The sequence below is a fragment of the Macaca thibetana genome, chromosome 6 (assembly GCF_024542745.1).
Source record: "Macaca thibetana thibetana isolate TM-01 chromosome 6, ASM2454274v1, whole genome shotgun sequence".
Taxonomy (NCBI): domain Eukaryota; kingdom Metazoa; phylum Chordata; class Mammalia; order Primates; family Cercopithecidae; genus Macaca; species Macaca thibetana.
In genome coordinates, this window is record NC_065583.1 from 85,997,515 (window position 1) to 86,018,341 (window position 20,827).

Here is a 20,827-nt window from a genome sequence, read left to right on the forward strand (position 1 = left end):
TGTGCAGTTAAGCTAATTATGCTTAAACAGTGAAGTTTTATGTTCATACATATTTATGATGAGAGGTTTGACTTATTCTCTTATTTTATGCTTTTTAAACATAAGCGGTTTGATAAGTTTATAAAATGACTTGCTGTAATATTTTTTGCCTTTTTTTCCTAGCAAGCTCATGAAGCTTTCAAAATGGCCCAGTCCCTTGATCCATCTTATTTAATGTGCTGGATTGGACAAGTAAGATATATAACATATAGTTACTAATAAGCTTGTTGATATAAGTAACTGACTGATATACATAATAGTGATAATAATGGTAACGGATAGCATTTGAGGACTTACTTTGTGCCAGTCACTATGCTTAGCTCTTTGTATACACTATTTCAGTTAATCTATCATCAATTCTTTGATATATGGTTAATGTTATACTCTCTTTATAGTTGTGGAAATGGAAACTCAGAGATCCTAAGTGTCGTTCCTAAGGCCACATAGCTCGTAAGGATTTAACTCTGATTTGGGGGGGCCTCTGAACACTTAGCAGTCTGACATTACTGTGCCTAAAAAATAAACCCATAACTGTATTGTGTAACTCTCATGTACAAAGAAAATGCACATTTACAAAGATTATTTTGAGTATTAGGTTTCTGTAAAATCTTCATATTTGATTTGTCACTTGTTTATGAGTATTCTCTCCTCCCCCAAAATTTAGATTTTTGTAATGCCAAATAGGAATCAGGATACTTTGTTACTAATCTGAGTCTGTTACCTACTGATTTTTTTTCTTTTTTTACCTTTGCATATCACTTTTCTGGATTTTAATTTTCTCACCTGAAAAAGAAGGAGATTAGACTGAGTGGCCTCAAAGTTCTTGCCTGGTTGAGGAATTATAATGAATTAGTAAGCAGTCAGTTGCTTTGGTTCAGAGAGTAGGAGCATCACCCATATTAGAAAATTATTAATCAGGGTTTAGAGATCTTTTATTGTATTTTAGACTCTTGGGCCTAATTCTAGTTAATTGGTGAAGCAAGCAGAGCTCGAAAGGCAAACTCCTGTTCCCATTCACTGTGGTGGCATCTGGGAGCAGAGGCATTGCTATGCTAACCTCTATGTCAACCATTGAACCCAGGGAGCCCAAGAATTTGCATTCTAACTGCTCCCAAGTGATGATTGTGAGGCTGGTCCAAGGGACCTCACTTCGCGTAGTACTGCTCTAGGTCAGTAGATCTTAGATGATTATCAGAATCACTTTTTTTAAATTTTAAAAGTATTTTTGGTTTTAAAAATAATTTATTTTAGCAGGTAACTGGAAGATTTAGTTAAAATAACAATAGAAGTGAAAAACTTTGGTTAACTTTGCTTTTAAGCTCTGCTAGTAAACCTTTGGTTCTTCTAGACAGTTTCATTTTTTATTATTATTGTTATTTTCTTTTAAACACACTAAGAGTCTGTTTTTTTCCTTTTGTAGGCTCTTATTGCTGAGGCAGTTGGAAGTTATGACACTATGGATCTCTTCAGGCACACTACAGAACTAAATATGCATGTAAGAATCTGAACATTCTTCTTGAGTATTCATTAATGAGAAAAGTATTATCCTTGTTAAGGGAATGAATAGATATTGGGCTAGGCATAGTGGCTTACGCCTGTAATCCCAGTGATTTGGGATGCCAAGGCAGGAGGATTGGTTGAGGCCAGCCTGGACAACATAGCAAGACCCTGTCTTAAAAAAAAAAATTTAAAAATTAGCCAGGTGTGATGGTATATACCTGTAGCCCTAGCTACTCAGGAGGCTGAGGCAGGAGGATTGCTTGAGTCCTCGAGTTTCAGGATACAGTGAGCTATGATCATGCCATCTCACTCCAGCCTGGGCAACAGAGCAAGATTCTGTCTCTAAGAAAAGGAAAAAGAAAATGAATAGATAGTGGTATTAGATGTTAATGACATCAGTTGTTTTAATTATTTATTCTTTCTTAGAAACAGTTGTCTTGAATTAAAGAACTACCATTTTTCTTTTTTCTCCAACTTTCAAGAGCTGGTGAAGAAATGACATGACATTGAGATTTAATAGATATAGTAGCAGTCATATATTAATAAAATAGAAACTGAGACTCTAGGAAAAAGATAGACATGAGATAAGGAGTAGGCATGGTAGACATTTCTAGATTATTTATGAAAATGTTTTAGAATTCTTTTTTTTTTTTGGTTTGACCTTTGGCAATGGTGCTGAGGAGGGGAAAGCCAACCCATCAGGCGAGGCTCTGTTTTCTGCATTTTATCCTCTTTCATTCTTCTAGTTAGGATTGGAACAAGTAATTTCAATATGTTCTTTGCTGTGTTTTATCATAGAGACTCTTCATTTAAAGGTACTTTTAACAGTTGACTTAAAGAACACTGAGATGTGTTCTAGGATATTTATTGTATTGAAGTGCATTGTTTTATTTATTATAATTTTTATTGACATATTTATTATTCTATGTCTGCTTGTTAACATTGGCTTTTTAAAGACTGAAGGAGCTTTAGGTTATGCATATTGGGTCTGCACAACATTACAAGATAAAAGCAACAGAGAAACAGAGCTGTACCAGTACAACATCCTCCAGATGAATGCTATTCCAGCAGCACAAGTTGTTTTGAATAAATACGTAGGTAAGTTACCTGTTATATAATAGCAAGATATTTGAATAACTATTGAAATAATTTAAATAATTTTTAAAAGTAAAATTTTTTAATTTAATTCATTTCAAATTCAATATTGGTGTTCTTTAAGACATGAATTTGCCTTCTTTTTGCAGTGGTGAAGCAGTCTTTACTTTGTAAACTTTACTAAAGGCTTTTGAAGAAAGATAATTGTTACCTAATGATGCAAGATAAAAGTAATTTCCTTATTATAGTGGAGAGTGTATTATAGTGGAGTGTATTAATACACTGTCCACTATACACTATACACTAGAACAGTTGCTGCTGTTCTAGCTTTGCCTTTTACTTTCTCTGCAGTCCTAGGCCAAGTGTTTTACCTCCCTTAACTTCTATTTGCTGCTTGGATAGTGGATACAACAATACCTGGATTGTAGAGTTGTGAGAACTAGGTGAGATAATATAAATGAAGTACCAAACCCAGTGACTGTAGCTTCCCCACTTAACACCTAATTTTTCTTGAAGATATTGGAAAAATACGTTTAGGTTTAGGAAGTTGACAGAGTGATGAAGTTTTATTAACTATCTATTGTAATAATTTCTTGTCTTTTAAAATAAAACTACCATTGGTTTTGGTTATTAATCTCTGCTCCACCAATTAGTAGCCTTGATTGAAACCTTGGGCATGCTACCAAAATTCTCAACAGGAAAGTATTTATTGCTTAGTGTTTAAATAAGGTGATTTGTACAAAATGTTATGCAGAGTGCCTGGCATATCCTAGATGCTCAAGAAAATGTTAGTTTCATTAACTTTTGACAAAATACTAATAAAGAAGCAAGGAGTTTAAGCAGGAATACTGAAAACAGTAAATATTGACAATCAAATAATATAAAGAATCAGACAAATTGTGAAAAACAGGAGAGAAAATGCCTCACTGTAGATATTGTGGGGATTGTGGCACTCTGCATGCATTTAGCCTGAGGCAGTAGACTAGGCAATTAATTTACAAACATCAGCACTTAGGGTAGGTTTGCCTTAGGGTGGGTGTGGCATGTGAATGCATGGATCTCCTCATGCTCATTTTTTATTTATTTATTTTTTTGAGACGGAGTCTCGCTCTGTCACCCAGGCTAGAGTGCAATGACACAATCTCGGCTCATTGCAACCTCCGCCTCCCAGGTTCAAGCCATTCTCCCGCCTTAGCCTCCCGTTTAGCTGGGATTACAGGTGCATGCCACCATGCTCGGCTAATTTTTTGTATTTTTTGTAGAGACGGGGTTTCATCGTGTTAGCCAGGATGGTTTCAATCTCCTGACCTCGTGATCCACCTGCCTCAGCCTCCCAAAATGCTGGGATTACAGGTGTGAGTCACTGTGCCTGGCCCTCATGCTTATTTTGACTCAGTTTTGTTGACTCTTTCTGTTGTGACTTGAAGGATTTTTCAAGAATAACTATGACTATATGATTTTAACCTTAGTTGTTGATCTTAGAACCTAACAATCATAAGATATGGTTACGGTGTACTTTGTTAAATAATCTAAAGGATTTGAAGGCTTACTTTCCACTACTGCTTTTAAGTAGATTATATCAGATATGTTTCTTTTTCTACATTTCACCTTCTTCGATAGGTAATCACCCAACGGGTTCACTTTGCCCGCTGCATAGACAGAGCCAATTCATCAAGACAGGGGAATTGCAATAGAAAAAGAGTAATTAATGCACAGCCGGCTGTGCGGAGGACTAGAGTTTTATTATTACCGAAATCAGTCTCCCCGAGTAAGCATTTGGGGATCAGCATGTTTGAGAATAATTTGGTGGATGGTGGTGGACAGGCCCTGAGTTGGAAGTGCTGACTGGTTGCGTCAGAGATGAAATCATAGGGATTTGAAGCTGTCTTCTTGCGCAGAGTCAGTTCCTGGGTGGGGGCCACAAGATCAGATGAGCCAGTTTATCAATCTGGGTGATGCCAGCTGATCCATCAAGTGCATGCTCTGAATAGTGATGTTATCCCCAGGAGCAATTTGGGGAGGGTCAGAATCTTGTAGCCTCCAGCTGCAGGACTCCTAAACCATAATTAATCTTTTGACTAATTCGTTGGTCCTGCAAAGGCAGGTCTAGTCCCCAGGCAAGGAGTTTGTTTTGGGAAAGGGCTGTTGTCATCTTTGTTTCTATCTATAAACTATAAACCAAGTTCCTCCTATTTTTAGTTTAGCCTACACCCAGGAATGAATGAGGACAGCATGGAGGTTAGAAGCAAGATAGAGTTAGGTCAGATTTCTGTCACTGTTTCAGTTATAATTTTGAAATGGTGGTTTCAGATACATGATGTTTTTTGACATTCAAATTTCAAAATACTGCACTGAAATTACTAAACTTACCTTCTGTTTCTAGTGTACAATACTGACTTTGTTTTTTTTTTTTAAATACATATGTGTTGGAACAGAACCACCAAGAGAAATTATTGCTTAATTTAATCATAGGAAGGCTTAAGTAATTAGCCAAAGAACTGAATTTCTTTATAAATCTCATGACTGGTTTTAACAAGAACTGTAATTTCAAGTTATGATACCTTTGGGCATAAAAATGTTTAAATTCTAAAATACAACTAAAACTAATACAACTAAAATCAAATATAACTATTAAACATTATTCAGTGATTAGAAGAGTTAATAAAGTTTTTACTGCCATATTATATTCTAGATAAAATCAGGCCACTATTCTTAACAGTGTGAGTGATCTCAAGAGGTAATCTGGTATTTAAGATACTGAAAAAATAAAACTAATATTTTGTTAATACCATCAGTATGCATATGTAAAAATGAAGATATTTCTCATTTTCTAGAAAGAATTCAGAATTATGCTCCAGCTTTCACAATGTTGGGTTACTTAAACGAACATCTGCAACTCAAAAAGGAAGCAGCAAATGCATACCAAAGGTAAACTACATTTAATTGTGATAGATGCAGGAGGAAGATGAGAGGAGGGGTTCCTGGAGAATCTCTGACTGGCCTCTGCATTGGGAGAACGGAGTGAAGCCTGGGGGAGTTCATGCCATTTGCAGGCAGAGAGGAACCTGGCCTCTTCATTTCTTGTGTGTGTGGCCTGGAATCAATCTGTGAGACGGGGGTCTGTTAGCAGGAACCTCTCTCGCTTTGCTAAGAGGTTTTTTTCTTTTTTCCTTTTCACCCAATAAATCCGTTCCCCTCACCCTTCAGTGTGTCTGCATGCCTAACTTTTCCTGCTTGTGTGACAAGGACCTGGTTTTAGCGGAACTAAGGAACAAAGTTCTACATCAGTTGCAATGCAATCATTGTTTATCATTTAGCTTTTCAAATGTTAGTTTCATTCTCAGGAAGAAGGTACTAAATAATTGTTTTGACTCCTTTCCTGATGTTTCCTTGTATACTATTATTACATCTTAGAAGGTGAAAAGATGTGATCCCAAATTTTCAGCTATATTTTGGTTTTTGTTGCTCATCTTAAGGAGGTTGGGTGGAGAAATTGAGAGAAAGAAATAGATAGAAAAGAAACAAACAAAACAAAAAACTTATCAGATTTTTAGAAAAGTCTGTCTTTTAAGAACTTATCTAACTTTATTAGATTTGAAAATGTGTTCAGTGAGACAAGAAATAAGAACATTGTGATGTGTTTGTTTGAATGACTTTAATATCTACTATGTATTTATTCATTTAATAAATATTTGTTGACTACTGTGTGCCAAGCAGTGTTCTTGGCACTGGCTATTTTGCAGTAAATTAAAAAAGACAAAGGCCCTGTTCTCATGGAACGTGTGTTCTGTGGCTGAAGAGACATGATGAGCTAATAAACTTCTGTGATGATAATAATTGCTAAGAAAGAAAATTAAAGTAGGGTAAAGGGCCAGAGAATGCAGGGCAGGAAGTGACATTTCAGGTGAGTTTAAGAATGGATAGATTAACTAAGGAGGCAGTTGAGGCCTGACTTCAGTGAACTGAGGCCACAAGCCACTTGTTTATCTGGGCAGGACGATTCTAGGCAGAAGGAGCAGCAAGAGAAGTGGAGAAGTGGAGGAGTAGATTTGGCATATTTACAGAATAAGAAAGCCAGTGTGCTACAATGGAATGACCAGCTGGAGAGTGGTAGGAAATGAAATCTACATAAATTTCTATATAAATTAATGGATAGGTGATAAGAAAATAACTATTGATCTCATGACCAACTACTAGATGAAAAGTAAAAAGACCTGGTTGCCTAATCTCTGAGGCACATTATTGCCCTAAATCTAAATAAATATTTACAGGAAGCCTTGTCAAGTGAAAAATAATTGAGGTTTCCTGAATGCTTTCCCATATCCTTTTATGGATCTCTCTGTAGTTCAAAGGAGTAATCACTAGATGGTACTGGAGCTTGTGTAATCAAGAAGTTATTTTTCCAGGTGTGTATGGAAAGAAGTATGTGAAAATAAATGTATATGAAAAACCACTATTTTGCTTCTTTCAAAGCCAACAAACTTAACAGTAAACTATAAATATGACAGACTGCAACAGTGAGCAAGATTTTTAAACAGAGAAAACTAGGCAGCTAGGGTGTTTGCTATTTTTTTTTGCAATAGCAAATGACATATATATAAATGACATAAATAAAAACGACATATCATTATTATTGCAGATATTGTGAATTTAACATTGGTTGCACCTTAGGCTTAAAATGGCATCTCCACAGTCACTTGGGTGTGTGTACCACTTTCTTGACTGATCATCACTGCTGTTTTCTGCTTTAAACAAGTATTTGATGGTTGAAACCACAAATTAGGCATAAATCTAAATAGGGGTATAGTTTTTCATCTCTGTAATACTGTCTTTAGGCTTCTCTAGCAAATTCTTGTTTTTCATGCAACATCAGGGAGATAGAAAGTCTTTATTGGCTATTTCTCCCTTGCCAGTCCTCTTTAAATGGGAATGAAAATAAAAACCAAAAATCTTGTTAAATATCTAACCCTTTTTAGTCGTTAAGACATTTCCCTGCCTGCCCATAGGGAACTGAGCATGAGAAGAAAATACACGTTGTCAGCAGGTTATTTATTCCAGTCCTTGAGGGACTTCTAGTGACTAGTCCTCTTCCCTTAACTTACTTTTCTCTAAATATTTTTTCTGTATGTACAAGCAAGGACGCATGAAAGCATTCAATTTCCTGGCTTCCTAACTCAAACTACTAATATATAAATAGTTTCAAGAGTGTTGTCTATGAACTCCAAATATGTCAAAACTTTAAACTGTGACATAGTTATTTCCCATATTTAGATTTTTGGAATATTTAGAGCTCAAATGTAATAAATAATTTCACTTACTAAGAGGTCATTTAGATATTATTTTCCCAACAGTTTAAAATCTAAATATCTGTAAGTTCTTTTGTTGTACCAACTTAATAAAATATGAATAAGCTATTATAACTAGCACCAAAGAATTAGTAGAACTAAATGAACAAATATCTGTGGATTCAGCTAAAGAGGAAGGTAACAGAATGCTATTGCACAGAGATAAATTAAAATACCTTGATTTTTTTTTTTTTAAGGGCAATTTTGTTGTTACAGAGTGCAGAAGACCAAGATACTTATAATGTTGCGGTAAGAAATTACGGCAGATTGTTATGGTAAGCATATTTTTTTCTCCATTAAGTCTATCAATTGATTGTATTTTTCTGGTGAAAGCTATGGAACTGGTGATATGCTGACTAGTTCCCAGAACAGTGGGACATGTAGGATACATAATTTCCACAGAAACAGGCTCCGTTAACAGTTTCCTGTACCTATAATGCTAACTAACCCCGGTGTGCTTTATATGGAGCAGATTTAGAACTCATGGTTTGTTGACTGGAGATGAGAACATTTGGAAGAGAGGTAGTGGCCATCTGTAATAGTAGAAGTCTAGTTAATTGGAAGAGGAATTAGATTTATTCTGATTTGCTATATATTCTTAAACTGGGGATGGACATTAGGGGTCCAGTAACCCCTTTGAAATAGTACACAAAAATTGTTGTGTGGGTACCTTTTGGGGATGAGGAAGGAGCTCTATATCTTTCCTCAGTTTTTCAGAGACTTCTCACTCTAAAAAAGAATAAAAGAAAGAAGGATTAAGAACCAATTGTTTTAGAGGGTAGAACTAACACCAGAGGATGGAAGTATTGTAGGAGGAAGGTTTTTGATTCAAGTTAAGGCAGCATCCTAGAGTGCTCTAAACTTGAATGGTGCAGTTTGCAAAACACTGTTAAAACTATACTTTGATGCTTTAGGATTAGTGCCACATCTTTTAAGGAGCTACATGGTAGACCTTAGGTAGCCGGTTATTTTCTTTTATAACTGTGTACTTGAAAAATATCCAGAATTGGAAAATTATACTGTTCTGACTGCATCTCCTTTTAATCATTTAAACTGTTAATTTTTAAAAGTTGAAAAAATATTTAAAAGTTGAAAGAGCTGTCAGTTCCAAGATTTTGTTGAAGTAGAGGACAGATACATTGTATGGAATAAAGTATCTGTTCTTTTTAGTTTTGATGTTTTATATAATCTAAGTACTAATGTAAGTATTTTAGAAGAAAATGTATACCTTCAATTGAAAACAGATTATCTGTTTTTTTAAAATTTACTTTTATGAAATGTATGAAATTTGCAAACATGCAGTGAATAATAGAATAATTTAATAAAAACTCACCAGTCAAATTATATCTTAAAATTCTGTCAGCTTGTTTCAGGTTACTTTTCTTTCTTTTATTTTTTGAGATGGAGTTTTGCACTGTTGCCCAGGCTGGAGGGCAGTGGCATGATCTTGGCTCACTGCAACCTCCACCTCCAGGGTTCAAGAGATTCTCCTGCCTCAGCCTCCTGAGTAGCTGGGATTACAGGTGCCTACCACCACGCCCAGCTAATTTTTTGTATTTTTAGTAGAGACGGAGTTTCACCATGTTGGCCGGGTTAGTCTCGAACTCCTGACCTTATGATTCTCCCACCTTGACCTCCCAAGGTGCTGGAATTACAGGTGTGAGCCACCACGCCCAACCTTTAGGTTACTTTTTCCAGAAAAAATTCAGATAGATTCATTGAAGCACCCACATTCCCTTCCATAGTTCCATTCTTTTCTCCACAAAAGCACGCACATCTTAGAAGATAGTGTTCATTTAAAGAAATACTTTCAATATATATGTATGTATCCATAAACAATCTAAGGTAGTCCTCTTTCCTTTATCAAAATTTAAGTATTGATTTTGTAAGTTCTTTCACTTTTTGAAAACTTATTTATAAGTGAAGGTTGCCTATATTTTTAGCCCCCATTCATATCCTCAAAGATTAAAAAGATTTTTTAAAAAGATTTCCACAACACATTAAAAATAAAAACAGATTCAGATTATGGTGATGGATACCAAAAAGAAGAATCTTAAATCTCTTCAGATGATGGCAGTTGAGCTTATACAAGTTCCTTTTATCTTTAAGCAAAAACAAGTTATTTTTCTGTTATTAATAAGTATTGCACTTTAGTATATATTACAGTTTATATTTTCCTCCCTCTTTTTTTTTTTTTTTTTTTTTTTTTAAGATGGAGTTTCTCTCTTGTTGCCCAGGCTGGAGTGCAGTGGTTTGATCTCGGCTCATTGCAACCTCTGCCTCCCGGGTTCAAGTGATTCTCCTGCCTCAGCCTCTCCAGTAGTTGGAATTACAGGCGCCCACCACCACGCGTGGGTAACTTTTGTATTTTTTTAGTAGAGATGGGATTTCATCATGTTGGCCAGGCTAGGCTGGTCTTGAACTCCTGACCTCAAGTGACCCGCCCATCTCGGCCTCCCAATGTGCTGGGATTACAGGTGTGAGCCACTGCGCCCGGCCTCCTCCCTCTTAAACACAAAAAAGAATAATATTTTTGTTCATGGAATTTTAGTGTGTCTATATGCCCTCCAAAAAAGAAAAATGTGCAGATAAACAGTTTACACAAAAGATAGGTTTGATTCTGACTACGCATTTTCTGACTTGTTAAGCTTAGCAAAGATACTAGAACCATACTCATAGGGTAATATTTAATTAAGTATTAAGCTTAAAAAAATTAGAGATCCATATAAAAGTCAACTTGAAATTGTTTTCATAATTTGGGATTTTAATTAAAGTTTGTTAACAAAAAGAGAGAGACAATTTGTAATTTAGTAGACCACTATAAAAAAGGAAGTACACATGAAATTATCAGAAGAAACTTAGTGTAAAGTATTATTTTTTTTTTGAGAAGAGTCTTGCTTTGTCTTGCTCAGGCTAGAGTTCAGTGGTACAATCTTGGCTCACTACAACCTCCGCCTACCGGGTTCAAGCGATTCTCCTGCCTCAGCCTCCTGAGCAGCTAGGATTACAGGCATGCACCACCATGTCGGGCTAATTTTTGTGTTTTTAGTAGAGATGGGGTTTCACCATGATGGCCGGTCTGGTCTCGAACTCCTGACCTTGTGATCCACCCCCGCCCCCCTCAGCCTACTAAAGTGCTGGGATTACAGATGTGAGCCACTGCGCCCAGCCCAACTTAGTGTAATTGTTTCTCTGTATTTTGATGATACATGCCAGAATTACTTTTGATATTAAAAGTAAGTTGTGTTTTACTTCTTAGTTCCATTGGCGAATATGATAAAGCTATCCAGGCTTTTAAGTCAACACCCCTTGAAGAGTTAGAAGACATCATAGGTTTTGCTTTGGCTTTATTCATGAAGGGGCTTTATAAAGAGAGCAGCAAAGGTAAGAATATTGCCCTGAAGCTAAAGGACATGTCTTTTCTGGAGTTGAGTTTAATCATGATGAGCATACATACAGAAAGATGTAATAATGAGATGGGGTGGGGGTTGCAATGTTTATTAAAATCTGACTAGGAGTCAGGAACAATACTAGGCACTTTTTATCTGTTACCTCATTTAGAATGTTGTTATGATGAGTAGTCTTTATAGTAGTGTTATGAGCTGAGTATTATACAAATGAGGCAACTGAGGCCCAAGGTCACTTATGACAAATATGTGACTTAGCATTTGAAAGCAAATGTTTACTGCTCTACACTGCTTAGATAATAATTTCTGATAAATGAAGACCTCAACCATGTTAGGAATATATTTTGATTTCTCCAAATATGTTAAATGATGCATTTTCACATGTATGGGCTTAGCCCACATGTGTATAGAGCATTTAAGTATCTACTGCTTGATGGAGTTGCTTGGCTGCACGTGGGAATTTTGGTGATATCTCAGTGGCTGCAGGCCTCTGCTTTGGCCTTTAAAGACAGTGACCTAGATTCCCATATAGATTCTGAAGGTAGAAGTTAGAGATTGTCACATAATAATCCTAATGATACCTGAGAATCACCTTGGAACACTGAAAACAAGTTAGATTATTATAAATTTTTATTCTATCTGCTTGAGAACAGGAGAATACAAAGATGTAATTGTATTTAGACCTTTCTGAAAAATAGGATTCAAAAAGAAAAAATCCCATGCTTCATCAATCAGGATGGCTTTTATATTGTTTTGTTTGTTTTCAATTTTATGTAACAGCCTATGAGAGAGCCTTGTCTATTGTTGAATCAGAGCAAGACAAAGCGCATATCTTGACAGCTCTGGCAATAACTGAATATAAACAAGGAAAAATGGATGTAGCCAAGACATTGCTATTTAAATGGTATGTATAGTTGACATCAACATTTAACATGACCAGATACTTAAATATTTGGGTTGAGATTTGGAGCAATGTAAAATGAAGTTCTTAATGCTTTAGGAACTTCTGGGTGAACAAAAGGGATTGGGCCCACCTGGTTCTGAATTGATAGTCACAGGTGGAGCTACAGATTGTAATTTAATTCTTAGCCCTTAATCTATTGGATCTTTCAAAACTGTCCTATACTCTGTTGCGTATTTTTTTTAAAGATAATCTGATCACCTGATAAGTAGTATCCTAAAATTTTAATGAAGATAGTTGTAATGAAGCCTTGTTTTTTGGCTTCTTGGATTCCCAAAGAGATGTTTTCTTCTTTCCTTTTCACGATAACCTGTTAAAAGGTTCATTTAAAGGTGAATCTTTTTAAAAACGAGTAACAAAACTTAAAATTATTTCTGTGTTTTTGGAGTAAGTTAATAAAATAACGACCTGTGTTATTTGTGGTTACTTATATAATATTTTCTAACTTCTTGAAGATTAGTTTTTTAGAAAATTGGCCTTAATTCCTTCACAAGCAGTAGTAATTAATGCATGCTATTGAACAGTGGCCTCAATGAGTGTTTTATTGGCATTTTTGAGTGGTACTAATCTTCATGGTACAGAGATATTCTCCCATTGCAAAAAGCTTATATCCTTGCCTCCCACCTACTAAGTGGTAATATTAGCACCCCTCAGTCATTGTGACAACAAAAAAATTGCCTCTGTAACTACCTCATCTCCAAAGGTGGGGGGATAGAGATGGTTAGATGGTACTGGATGAGAACCAGTTCTATAGGATAAACTTGACATGCGTTTATTTGATGTAATGCCTTTGCCTTATCCTGTGCCATTACAGTCATTTCCTTGTCTAATAAATAAGCAATTTTTTTTTCTTCCTCTTTGCTGGTTAGGAAAAACCAACCCATTTAAAAGAAAATCCTGTCACTTTACATGCCTATATCCTTTTAACATGTATCTATGGTTATATATAACATGTTTTGAGAACTTAAATTTGCAAATGGCTTGGTGACAAGAATCATAGATACTAATGATGACTGCAGTTATCAAGGGCAAAAGTAACCCCATATTAGAGTCATTAGATTTGTCTTTGGTTACTGCTTAAGACAGGAAATGGAAGTGGGAGAAAAAATAACAATGTAATCTTTTTTTCCCCTTCACCTATGTGAAGGAAAACCTTTACCCCTACGTTTTATGTTGTTGGATCCAAGCCTAGTTTTTTTGTTTTTTATGTTTCTTTCTTTGTTTTTGATTTTCTGCGTGTCTTCACCCAAGCTTGACACTACCAACTGCTTCCATCTCTGCCCATTGGCACTCTTTTCTTTGATTTTCTTTCTATGAAAAGTTCAGTTACTTAACCTATATTGCTGTTGTTTGGCATTCATATGTTGGGAACTGAGCAGTGTTCTAGGCACTGATTTAAGAGGAACAGGATTTAGTTCATTATGGGAAAAAAATCTGGTTACCAACTTTATACACTTTATGATAGTAAATAACCATGTGTAAAATCCTGAGAACATGGTAAAATACAACATACAGGTATTGAGCATTCAGCACGTGTTTGCTTAATATTAGAATGTAGTCATTTCAGTCATAATTTAGATTTTGTTTATTAATAAGTATTAAATTAGGTAGTTTTTTTTTTCCATTGAGCAAGGCACAAATTAGAATTTCTTTTTTTGTTATCAATATTGAAATTTGTATTTTACTATTTGCTTTTTGGCTTTTTTAGTTGTACCCATTAGCCATATGGTTATTTGCTAGACATGACACTGACTGACATACTTCCATATTTGGACACATATGTATTAACTCTTATTGTAAAAAGAGTTACTATGGATACTTTACGTAAGCTATTTACTTCAGAGCTGCCTCAGAAAATTCATGATTTCATACCTGCTTGTCAAAATGAAGTATAAAACTCTTTAATTTCCCCCTTCCAAAAATAGTCCAAAGAGGTAATGGTAGATATGTGACATTTTATAATGTTATAAATATTTCTGTTATATTTCAATGAGCATTGTTTAAAACTTGGACCTGCTAAATTATTAGTTTATTTTTTATATAAGATCACTTAAATGAAAAGTAATTAAAATATATCTTTCCTGCATTGCCATCTACACAACATCAGATATTACGGATGTTAGATTGCATCTCCGTGTTAAATCTTCACTGATAGATGTACTTAGGTAAATCATGAAAATTCTATTTGTAACTATAGAAGTGAATTGTGAACGTAAAATGGTTATGCCATTTGGATAATGGCACTAGGCAGCATCTGTATAATAACTAATGGCAAAAATTCATGGCTAGCGATGTATAAAATAAAATATTCTTTGAGTAAAATATTCCCCTTATTAATGTTATAGAAGGAGGGATACAACAAAGAACTAACAATTTGTATGACAGTGTCAAATATTATTTTGATTTTAGTATTTCCTATTTTGGTTTACTTGCATTTAGAAGAGCATAATGACATTGTTTGATGAAGCCTAATTATGCTGGACTGTTTTGACCTGGTTTAACCCTTCTGATAGGAATTTGGGGATGAGAACTGAATAGTCTTTGCCTGGAGTGACATTACACTCTAGAATTTCCACTTTGGAGAATACTCAGTCCTAACTTGTGATTCCTGGTACAACAAACTTTATTTTTCTCACCTAGCAATGATCTAGAAGCAGAGGAATTCCAGTGCCTTTTAAAAGTTATTATGTGGTTTTCTTTTAAAAAGCTCCTGTTTTTGGAAAGTAGATCTGTTCATTATTTGCACATAAAATAAAACCACTTAAGTAAAAAAAAAAAAAAAGTTTAAAAAAATTCCTTTATTTTTATTGCAGTATAAAATTCATAATAATTCTTATAAGTTTGATTGTTAGTGGAGAGCTAAGTTTTTCTTTATTTAAATTAACCGGGATTCCTAAACATTAATAGATTTTCCTCCATAAGGCTAAGTCAGATATTGTAGTTGAAAGAGGAAAAAAATGCTAGATGTTTACCTATAAAATCTAAATTCTCCTTAAATTATAAAAATACTCATTTGGAGTATAGTGGATATAGAGACAATTTGTACTTATTATGTAAAGTGCTAGTTTCAATACCATAGAGCAAATAGGACAAATCTTTTTCGGAATGATAAAAATCATATTTTAATTGAAGAGTTTTTTTATTATTTATACCTTCTAATATATTATTGGAACTCAATATTTTAGCAAAATTGTGCTAATTACTTACCTAGAAGTGAAACTCAAAGAAGCTAATTTATATTTGTTTCTAAAACCTAATGTGTTAGTTAGTTCTAGCACTGCTATAAAAAATACCTGAGACTGGGTGATTACAGAGAAAAGAGGTTTAATTGGCTGAAGGTTCTGCAGGCTGTTGTACAGGAAGCATGGCAGCATTGCTTCTGGGGTGGCCTCAGGAAACTTATAATCATGACAGGAAGTGAAGGGGAAGCCGGCATGTTTTACGTGGCCAGAGCAGGAGGAAGAGAGAGGGAGGCGCTGCATACTTTTAAACAACCAGATCACGTGAGAATTCACTATACAGTACTAAATGGAGATGGTGCTAAACCATTCATGAGAACTCTGCCTCATGATCCAATCACCTCCCACTAGGCCCACTGCCAACACTGGGGATTACAATTCAACATGGGATTTGGGCGGGGACACAGATCCAAACCATATCACTTAGATATAATGACCAGAAAATAAGTTTGGCTTTTGTCGCTCTGTGAAAAGTCATTGATGTTTTTAACTGCTTCAATCAGGGAAATTGCTATCTGTAAACACCAAGAAATTTGCTTTTATATTAATCTTAAAATTGAGTTTAGTTTGGTGAATCTTTATATAAATTGCTTTTTATACTAAATAATGTTTTAATAGTTACAGATAAAGACTACTGTAGTCATAGGCCGGGTGCGGTGGCTCACGTCTGTAATCCCAGCACTTTGGGAGGCCAAGACGGGCAGATCACCAGGTCAGGAGATTGAGACCATCCTGGCTAACACAGTGAAACCCTGTCTCTACTAAAAATACAAAAAATTAGCCGGGCATGGTGGTGGGTGCCCGTCGTCCCAGCTACTCTGGAGGCTGAGGCAGGAGAATGGCGTGAGCCCGGGAGGCGGAGCTTGCAGTGAGCCGAGATCGCGCCACTGCACTCCAGCCTGGGGGACAGAGCGAGACTCCGTCTCAAACAAACGAACAAACAAACAAACAAACAAACAAAGACTACTCTAGTCGTAACTAATAGGTAATTTTAAAATATATTTACAGCTCTATCTTAAAGGAACCAACCACAGAAAGCCTTCAAGCCCTGTGTGCTCTAGGGTTGGCAATGCAGGATGCTACACTGTCAAAAGCAGCACTTAATGAGTTACTGAAGCACACCAAACACAAAGACAGTAATTATCAGAGGTGCCTTCTTACATCAGCGATTTATGCACTCCAAGGTCGCAGTGTGGCAGTGCAAAAACAAGTATCTAAAGCTGTTCACAGGTAAATTCTGTATTTGTGAACTTGGAACCTAATTATACTTGATATCATTGCATTTGACATTTGGACTTTATTAATACTATAAAATAAGGTAAGAATATACATTTGAAAACGACACCCTGGTTTAATGCAATTTTACGCAGGACCTGACTATATATATTATTTTACCTATAAGGATTGTGTTTTTTTAATTCAATTGATAAGTTTGGCCCTTAGTCAGGTTAAGGCCCAAACTTTGTTTTGCTATTAAAGCTCTTAATTCCCAAGTTTGTAATATTCTTAGTCTGTTGTCTGGTACTGTCTAGATTGATGGTTTTAGTAATTTTCAGCCATTTAAAGATTCATTAATTTCTTCAAAATTTGAAAAAAGGAAAGCTGTCATTAGCAGCAGTGGTTAATTATTATATTTATTTTTAGCAGTAAAGTATCGTGTCTGTAGTCTCTTTTCCTTTCGGAGTTCATTTTTATTAACAATCTGCTGGGGTTTTTTTAAGTTATTTTAATATAAAGCTTATTCCTTATGTCATTTTTATTAGTAGTCATCTTCCTGCCATGCAATATTACTTATCCTATAATTTTTAATCTCTTTGTGTTTGAACACAGTGTGTTAAATTTCCTTAACTTTTCTTAATTATCTCATGACTTTATAATCATCCATTGTTGATTTTTTTCTTCTTATTTTCATAAAGACTGTTGGAGTATATAAGTGATATAAAGTATGTTTTCTAAAAATACTTTCAACCAAACATGCACAATTAATATGAACTTGTTTTAGATGTCTAAAAGGTTTTAAAGTTAATAAATTGTTGGTTGTTTGTACATTTTGTGGTTAAAGTAACTTGTCCCTAAGCCTGCTACTTTCGATGATCTCTTTAGCAACCCTGGTGACCCTGCTCTTTGGTCTCTGTTGTCTCGAGTTGTTGCACAGTATGCTCAACGAAATGCCAAGGTAAAGTAATGTTTCAAATTCTAGCAAAAAGATAAAATAACTTGTGATGTGGTAAATATGATAATTTTAAACTATGACACTATTCTTCTGAAAGATAATTTATACAATGAAGAAAGTTCTGTTATTAGCTAAATTTTCCATTAGTAATCCAACGAATACTAGACTGAGTTTTCTCCAGATGTTGTGGGAGCTACAAAGAAGTAGGAAGATCTTTTTGAACACATACAGATTATGGTAATGATATGTGATAAAATAATGTAACACTGCCAATAGTAAGCATTAGCTATGTGTTTTTGAATCCCAAAAGATAATTTTATTTAAAATCATCTTAAAGATAAGGCAGTAAGAACTAGAACACTGCTAATATACAACTATGTAATTATAAATATGAAGTCATTGACATTCTATAAAGGATTATACACTACATTTTAGTTTCTAACAGCCAGATATTTTCAGGAGTCTGTATTCTTCTATTAACTTCTGTGGTTAATATATCCTCTCATAGTTCACTTCACAAGTTGGTAAACAATGGTAATAGCTAATGTTTTCAACAACTTACCACGACTAATTTTCCAGTATCTGAAATCTACAAGACCCACACACTTGTTTGACGTCTGTGAGTCTTGTTTGTTATTCCTACGGAATTTCATTCTTGGTGGCTTTGTTTCTTTGTTTACCCAATTGTGTGTACTTGAAAATTATTTCTAGGAATAATTTGAGGCCTAGAATTAAGGTACCTTTCTACAGAAGTAATTTGTACTTGCTTCCGCTGGGTGCTTGGGAGGTCCACCAATCTGGGACTACATTAGACAAAGTTTAGAACTTGGGGTTTTTGGACCAAGCAGGCTACTTTGTGCTTGGGTTGCTAGTTCCTGAGACCTGGCTTAATTCTGATTCACGTTGAATCTTAGGGTGTGGCCTGTTGGGGTCTCAGCTTGTTCTGATGTAGGTCTCCTCTATACTCCCCTCCTTGTGTTAACCTGGGCCTTAATTTTTGTCCTACCAGCCCATGCGTCCTTCAGGATTAAAATTAAAATTTGTTAGTATTTGGGCCAGGCACAGTGGCTCATGAATGTAATCCCAGCACTTTGGAAGGCCGAGGAGGGTGGATTACCTGAGGTCAGGAGTTCATGACCAGCCTGGCTAACATGGTGAAACTCTGTCTCTACTAAAAATACAAACATTAGCTGGGCATGGTGGCACACACCTGTAGTCCCAGCTACTTGGGAGGCTGAGGCAGAAGAATCACTTGAACCCGGGAGGCGGAGGTTGCAGTGAGCTGAGATTGTGCCACTGCACTCCAGCCTGGGCGACAGAGCAAGACTCCATCTAAAAAAAAAAAAAGAAAAAAAAAAGAAAAGAAATTGTTAGCATTTGCGAACGGCAGAAGCGGCTTCCCTGCTCACTTGTCTCTCTGAATTCCAGTTTTCCCTTTCAATTTTGACCTGGTAAGTCCTTAATATCGTGTCAATCTTTCAGTGCTTTTAAGAGTATGTTTTTAAAATCTTTTATCTCAGTGCTTTTCAAACTTTAATGTGCAACTGAAGTCACCTGGTGATCTTGTGAAAATGCAGATTCTAATTCTGTAGGCCTGAGACGGCACCCAATATTCTGCACATCTAACAACCTCTTAGAGAGTGTGGACACTGCAGAGGCACAAGCCGCAGTTTGAGCAGCAGGGTTTTATTTCACATTTTTTGTTATTTTTAATGAGTGAGTTGGCTCAAAGGACCTGGAAGACCATTGTTATTCGACTCCAAAATTACCTGAATGAAGTGCTTTATTATGTGTCAGCTATCAGCATTTTTATAATCTCAACAACCATATGAAGTAGCTGCAATTATTTAAAGTTATAGATTTCAAATTGAGCTAATGAAAACCCTGTGATGCTACACGTATTTTTCTTATTTTTAGTATTGAGTTGATTATTGAAGCAATGATGAGGTGCCTTGAACTTTATTTATTTTACTGCAGTATGTAAGTTTTGAAAATACTATGTATTTTCATATAGTAAGCCATGTTAATTTATCTTTGTGATCTCTCTCAGTCTTTATAATCTTTTATATTATTAGAAAATGTGTACATTTGGTTGGTAAAATTACGTAACTTGTAAGCCTATAAAATCAATATTTTGAAAGAAAAGTTGGTCACAATAGAAAAGATTTCCTTTCACAAGATTATTAGTCTTTTCAAACAGTAATAATAAATTGATACTTTTAAGAAGGTTAGGAGTTATGAAAGTGGTAAAACTGAACCTTTCCAGTGATTTAGTGGAAAGGCCTTATCAATCTTAAATTTACTTTTTCATGAAAGTTTTTGCATTTGTATAAATCATCAATATTTTCTGTTCTAGGGAGGTGTGGTAGCAGGAAATGTGGCTCATATCCTGGACTCAAATCACGGAAAGGTTAGTTTGTCCTAGTACAAAGGAAATGTTGAATTTATTAAATAATACTGATGAAGGAATAATAGTTTTCATAGCCTTAGTGATTATATCATATCAAATGGAGTCTTTTAGTCAGTTTGAACGAGAGGGAGCTATAAGGAAAATTGGCTAACATACTTCTTTTCTCTTATGTAGAAGGCGTTACTGTACACTGCAGTAAATCAGTTGGCTATGGGAAGCAGTTCAGGAGAAGATGAAAAAAATATTGCACTAAAGACCATTCAGAAGGCAGCTCTCCTTTCTCCAGGTGCATATAATATCTATTTCATTAATTCCAATTTTTTTTCTAAATACATATTTTGTAAGTGGGGGAAAAATCTTGCACACAATATATATTTTGTTGGCATTGTTTATACCAGACAAAAATGTGTGTAATTTAGATCTTCTACAACAGGAGTTTGAGTGATTAAAGTATTTTGCACTATGTAAGTGTTTAATGCAATATATAATGCTATCAGAAATGACTTTTTAAATAATGCATTATAGATTCACATAGTTTCAAGGTGCATGTGATAATTCAGTACATTTATATTCTTGAATTTGGATTCTATCAATCTTGCATTTATTTGTGATTTATAGGAGCAAAGTTTATATTTCCATGAAATAAGTCAAAAGGGAA

The 20,827-nt window shown here is 35.2% G+C and overlaps 1 protein-coding gene across 2 annotated transcripts in view; it reads left to right on the top strand.

Annotated features, from left to right (window-relative positions):
* Positions 1–20,827, top strand: part of SKIC3 (SKI3 subunit of superkiller complex) — a 91,301-nt gene that overhangs the window by 40,406 nt on the left and 30,068 nt on the right. For both annotated transcript variants that reach the window (XM_050794272.1, XM_050794273.1), the window contains exons 26-36: positions 163–231; positions 1,460–1,534; positions 2,496–2,637; positions 5,469–5,562; positions 8,177–8,254; positions 11,239–11,363; positions 12,167–12,290; positions 16,595–16,816; positions 17,690–17,762; positions 20,116–20,169; positions 20,344–20,455. In XM_050794272.1, coding sequence (XP_050650229.1) covers positions 163–231; positions 1,460–1,534; positions 2,496–2,637; positions 5,469–5,562; positions 8,177–8,254; positions 11,239–11,363; positions 12,167–12,290; positions 16,595–16,816; positions 17,690–17,762; positions 20,116–20,169; positions 20,344–20,455 — 1,168 coding nt within the window. The remainder of the gene's footprint in view (positions 1–162; positions 232–1,459; positions 1,535–2,495; positions 2,638–5,468; positions 5,563–8,176; positions 8,255–11,238; positions 11,364–12,166; positions 12,291–16,594; positions 16,817–17,689; positions 17,763–20,115; positions 20,170–20,343; positions 20,456–20,827) is intronic.